Source organism: Syngnathus scovelli, unplaced genomic scaffold (genome assembly GCF_024217435.2).
Source record: "Syngnathus scovelli strain Florida unplaced genomic scaffold, RoL_Ssco_1.2 HiC_scaffold_27, whole genome shotgun sequence".
In the NCBI taxonomy this organism is placed as follows: Eukaryota; Metazoa; Chordata; class Actinopteri; order Syngnathiformes; family Syngnathidae; genus Syngnathus; species Syngnathus scovelli.
Window position 1 is genome coordinate 701,147 of NW_026061362.1, and position 6,129 is coordinate 707,275.

General features: G+C 44.5%; 1 protein-coding gene across 1 annotated transcript; it reads left to right on the forward strand.

Annotated features, from left to right (window-relative positions):
- The first annotated feature begins 2,392 nt into the window (after nucleotides 1-2,392).
- Nucleotides 2,393-3,230, forward strand: LOC137839941 (janus kinase and microtubule-interacting protein 3-like). Its single transcript, XM_068649756.1, has 4 exons — nucleotides 2,393-2,474; nucleotides 2,551-2,628; nucleotides 2,685-2,918; nucleotides 2,998-3,230. Exons 1-4 carry the CDS (start codon nucleotides 2,451-2,453, stop codon nucleotides 3,112-3,114), a joined length of 453 nt encoding a protein of 150 aa, XP_068505857.1. The 5' UTR covers nucleotides 2,393-2,450; the 3' UTR covers nucleotides 3,115-3,230.
- Nucleotides 3,231-6,129: the final 2,899 nt, after the last annotated feature.

Sequence of the window (6,129 nt, forward strand, 5' to 3'; positions counted from 1 at the left end):
ACATCTTCTACATGTGTTACTGGTTCTCCAGTTTTTTTTCTGTAGTTAATTATCAATCCAAAAGCTACGTGTTTCTTTCTAACATTCAACCTTCTCAAAATCACTCTTTCATCAAAGTCGCTCTACTAATTTTCCATAGTAGTCGCTAACGGCTTCAACCATTCAACCTGTAATTTCTTTTCATTCAGGCTATCATTCATCAATGTTCATTTGCATCTCACACACAGTCTCCAAAAAGGAGTCTTTCTATCACATTGGTCCCAATTCATCCAAGCTCACCACACAACATTCATATATCATTTTCAACTCAGGTTTCCTGGTAGAACAATCCACCAACTCAAAAAAAATTAACTAAAACAAACAATTGGCAAATTAATCTGAATTTTTTCTTTGTTTTTAAATTTGAAGAACTCAATCTCTCAGATTTAGCTTGCATTTAGAATTTTGTATAATCTTATAACACAACCAATCAATTATTCCTATTAAATGTAGCATTGCAAAATCTTAAATTCACAGTTTAGCTTCTTCCAATTCCTGAAAGCATGTTCTGTCATTTTTATTTTCTTCGAATTTCTCATGTGGGCTCGACACTTAACATGCACTAGTGTGGATTAGTTTCTGCTTGCAAACAGATTTCTCTCTTTTTCCTCTCATTTTTATCTTTCAAAATAATTTCTGTTCTGCGGTGCAAATTGGATAGACCACAGTCTAGCAAATTTTTTTTTATACTAAAACTTTAGCCAATGTTCATCATTTTAACATATACACACACACATGCAGAGCTCTCGCACGCAAAAGGTAGTTCCCAGCACCAATGATTCGTCACAGGCTGGCCATTTCCTGTGGTCGATCATGAGCTGGTCCCTCCCATGCACACGAGGACAGCACATTCTTATTTTATTTATTTATCTTCTAGAAGCAAGTTGCATTTCTTTACCACTTGATTTCTCAACTTCCTTTCTACTCCATACTTTTTCTTCCACTTCGGCATATATTGCATACAATTAAGAAATCTACTCGCCATGTACTTCTCATCTCCGTCAAGAGGTAGAGATTTACCGTTTTTATTTCCCATCTTAATTCTAGTAATTTTAGGTTTTACAATCTCTTTGTCTCAAAAAATATTATTATTATTATTATTACTATTATTACTTATTTATTTCTTTGAGGATCCTCAATGCAGGTTTAAATTGACCTTTCAACAAATTACTAGCCTGTATTATTGCCGTGGATCAATGCTAGAACTGCTATTTAGTCAATTTATCCTACCAGTCACACTCTCAATTACAAAAAACTCCAGCGCTTTGTATTTTTCTCATGGCTCGGACAAACCAAAGCCGTATCTCATAGCTCGGACAAACCAAAGCCGAATCTCATAGCTCGGACAAACCAAAGCCGAATCTCATAGCTCGGACAATCCAAAGCCGAATCTCATAGCTCGGACAAACCAAAGCCGAATCTTATAGCTCGGACAAACCAAAGCCGTATCTCATAGCTCGGACAAACCAAAGCCGTATCTCATAGCTCGGACAAACCAAAGCCGAATCTCACGTGCACCTGTGTTTTTTTTGTTTTTTTTTTTTTTTTATACGCGTTTCACAACAACACAATCACACAACTTCAGGCCTTTAACTTACTTGTCCCCTGGTTCGTTGCACTGCCGGGTCCCGTCAATCCACCTCTGTCAGACGAAGGCAGACCTAAGATGCTGGCCCAGCGAAGAATTTCCTTCCCAGGTCTTTCTTTACCAGGTCCGGCTAATGGACGCTGGCCCGTCGACGGTGTACAGCGCGTCGTCCTCCGTCAGCCAGATGATGGGTATGAGGGATCCTGGGTTTCGGCACCAAAACGTTAGAGATTTGCTCACTCCAACTTATTTTGCAAGAACCACACGGGAGACAAACAAGTTCTTTTAGACACCTGCAGGTGGAGAGATCACTCGCTACAGGAATGAAATCTAAAAGTCTCCTTCCTGCAAGGGCATATTTATTAGGAGGAACAGAGTGGGGGTGAGAGTGGACAGGTTTGGTGTACCCCCGGCCTCTGATAAGATCAGAGCAGGGGGTGTTTTACACTGTTGTGGGAAACAGAACAACTTTGATTGCTTCCCCTGCAGCTGGTCAATCAAGCAGAGGAAGCAACCACTTCATCTTACTCTGCATTGTGAGGGCAAGACAAGATTGATTTAATCATTATAGTTTACATTCCAACATAATCCTACGATAAAGATAACCTGGAAAACCCTAACAGTTGACGCTGTGCCTTTGGGCTCTTGCAGAATCTCACCAACGAGGAGCAGGTGGTCATGATTCACGCCAGGACCCTTCTCACCCTAGCCGAGAAGGTAACGCGCACGTCCACGCACGCTCTCGCATTCTGCTTATGTGACAGCAGCCTTTCCTCAGTGGTTAGAATACATCAAAGTGACCAAGTCAGCACTTCAACAGTAGATGTTGGACATTGAAAGTGAGAAGGTAGACAGACACGCGACATCAGCCAAGGGGAACTCCGGCAATGTGCCCCAACAATTCTGACCTTGAGCTGTGCTAGGATATGTTCTGTAAGCAGAAGGGCTACCTGGATGAAGAGTTGGACTTCAGGAAGCGTTCCATGGACCAGGCTCATAAGGTAAGTCGCCCTCAAATCTCCCGCCGGACCACTGATGGACGAGGATTGCGGCCCAGAGGATCCTGGAGCTGGAGGCCATGTTGTACGAGGCGCTACCGCAGCGGGACTGCCCCGCCACGGACGGCGAAAAAGCCAGCCACGCTGGCGTGAATGACGTGCTGACGGCGGATCAGAGAGAAGAGCTTAGGAGCGCCGTGGACCAATGGAAGCGAGCCCTGATGTGCGAGTTGAGGGAGCGCGACGCTTGCATCCTCCAAGAGAGAATGGATCTGCTGCACAGCGCGCAACAGGTAAGGGCCCAAAGCCAGCCCGGCACTTACTTGCACGCTTACTGGCTTTTGAAGGCCACTTTCCATTTGTCCGTCCTAGAGGAACAAAGAGCTGAAAGAATTCATCGAAGCTCAGAAGAGACAAATCAAACAATTGGAGGAGAAGTTTCTGTTTCTCTTTCTATTCTTCTCCTTGGCCTTCATTCTGTGGCCCTAACACCAGCTGGTGAGTGAGCTCCAGCGGCACCGCACTCGACACCTCCGATAAACTGCCAGCCGGTCTCAGACGTTGGCAGACGCTCCGATGCCGACGTATACCCCCCGCCACGGTGACAGAGGCACCGCGTCACACCGGCGCTCATCCAATCAGAAGGCAGGAAAGGCAAATTCACATGCAGGGCACTCTTGAACCAGAAGAGAGCGCCACAAAAAACGGTTGTTGCCCCAAACGCGCACTAAAAAGGGTCAGAATAACAAGAGTCCCACCGGCCAGCCGGGGCCACCCGTCCATCCATTTCTTCAGGGGGGAAAAAAATTGGAGTCACCGGTGAGTACATTTTGCATTTAGCTCTGCTTTTCTGCTTCTGTCTTCAAGTGTGTGGCATCCTGCGACCAAAGATTCAAGCAACCCCAAAGCGGTTGACCTCAACGTCCCACCACCATGCCGACCAGAGCAGGTGACATGATGCTTTGGACATCCTTCCGTCTCAGATGCCCAAAAGTACTCTTTGCCACATCTGCGACAATACGGTGTCTTTTCAAAGGTGCAAATAAATCCAGCGTGGGCGGAACACGCACGTCTTCGTTTTTTCCCGCTTTGTTTGTGTGACAGCTGTTGTGAAAATTTTATACAAATAAAGTTGTATAGTACAGGTTTGGCCAAGCCGCAATTCCTGAACCGCATGCGGCTCTTTGCTTGGATTCATGCGGCCCTTTTATGTTCATAGCAACATTTGTGTGTGTGTGTGGGGGGGGGGTGGTTGTGCGTGTTGGCTTCACTTGAGTTCAATTTGGTATTTTGGTCAAAAGCGCATGTGGTGAAATTCCACAAAGTAGGATGGGCAAACACATTCCAGTAAACTATTAGTGTCAATTGGGCTCTCGAAATGGCAGAGAAAAGATGCACAGCAAAACGGAAATATGTAGATGAACACAGGACGTTTTTATCAGAGTGGGAAAGTTTATATTTTTTGTTGAACGTGATGGCAAACCATTCTGCCTGTTATGTCAGACCTCAGCGCATTTCAAAGATTCAAATCTTCAGCGCCATGCACTTCAGCTCACTCCATGGCTAACATTGATCAGGCGTCGAACCCGCAACATCATGCTTAAGAGGTGGACATGCTAACCAGTGCGCCATTAAAGTCAAAGTCAAAGTCAAAGTCAGCTTTATTGTCAATTTCTCCACATGCCAAAGACACACAAAGAAACCGAAATTTCGTTCCCCCCTATCCCACGGTGACAAGACATGGCTCACAACAGACAAACAAGTAAACAAGTATAACAAAAGCGTGCTGAATAAATAATGAATAAATAACACAACAATAAATAAATAAATAAATAAATAAATAAATAAATAAATAAATAAATAAATAAATAAATAGGAGGAGCAGAAAAAAAAGGAGCAAGTGCGCGTACAGCAGACATTCCCGAAAATAGCGCAACAGTGCCGCACGCTACGTAGAAGGGGGTAGCGAGTTCAGGGCCCTAACAGCCTGGAGAAAGAAGCTGTTGGCGAGTCTGGTGGTGCGGGAGCGCAGGCTTCTGTACCTCTTCCCAGAGGGCAGAAGGTCAAACAAAGAGTGAGCCGGGTGACTCACATCTTTGGCAATCGAGGTTGCCTTGCGGGCGACATGGGAGGTGTAAATGTCCTTTATTATGTCAACGCATAATAACTAAGTCTACTGATCAAAACAGCGGTTACTATATGACGTCGCTACGTCGTGGTCAAGTGACGCAGACAAGACATCAATGGACGGACCTTCCTCCGAAATTAGAATCCGTGGGCAGAGTTAACTTGTTTAAAAGGGAGTGGGCAGAAGAAATATTTAAATTATTTAAATCTATTTTGAGTGCACACCATTATGCCAATGCATAACAACTGTAAATCTACTAAACAAAACAGCGGTTGCTATATGACATCTGCCACGTTGTGGTCACGTGACAGACGTGACGTCGATGGGCGAAACTTCCACCGGAATTCAAATCCGCGGGGAGAGTTAACTTGTTTAAAAGGGAGTGGGCAGAAGAATTATTTAATTTATTCAAATCCATTTGGAGTGTGCGCCATTATGTCAATGCATAACAACTGTAAGTCTACTAAACAAAACAGCGGTTGCTATATGACGTCTGCCACGTCGTGGTCACGTGACGCGGACGTGACGTCGACGCCTACTTTACATCCCACCGATCACAGGACCCCTCGGCTGCATAACCGCGCCCCCTTCCCAACCAATCGGATTTGCTATACGCGAAAACGACGCCAATGGGCGGGCTCTTCCGCCAGAATTTAAATCCGTGGGCGTGGCTTGCAACAGGAAGTAGGAAAATGGCGATGTTGACAAAGACACAGCGGATGGTAACTTACGACTAACGAGAGAAATATTTTTATTTTCTGCTTGCAACTGGACCGTCCAGAGCGTACACGGTAAGTACAACTCATCGTTTTTAAAAAGAAGTACTTTTGTTGCCCTGAAAAGCGAGTGAGTGTGGCGTTTGGGGGGAACGTCGAATTTCGGCGATTATTTCGACTGGTCAACGGTTGTAAATGATTGCGTTGATTAAAAACTTTATTTAACTCTACTCTTAACTTTGCCGTTTCAGATATGTGAGTATTACACCGCGGAAATGACGTCAATAGGCTGAACTGTCGCCAAAATTCAAATCTGTGGGCGCAATGGCCTTGAGCGAGACAACGGATACATAAACGACGACTATCAACAGAAATATCTTTATTTTCTGCTTGCAAGTGGACCGTCTAGAGCGTACACGGTAAGTACAACTCATTGTGTTTAAAAATATTTACGTTTGTGTAGTTTGCGTTGCGTTACATCTGTGAATGTTGGTTGAGGCTAAATGTTAATGTTTAATTTCCTTCCTTTAGGTTCCACGGTGTTTGTTGGCTGTAAGTTTTCCACTGCAAGAAGAGGCTCGTATCATTGACCAGGAGCGAGCTACAAGTATCATTGACCAGGAGCGAGCTACAATGGTGAGTAGCCATAACATTTATGTT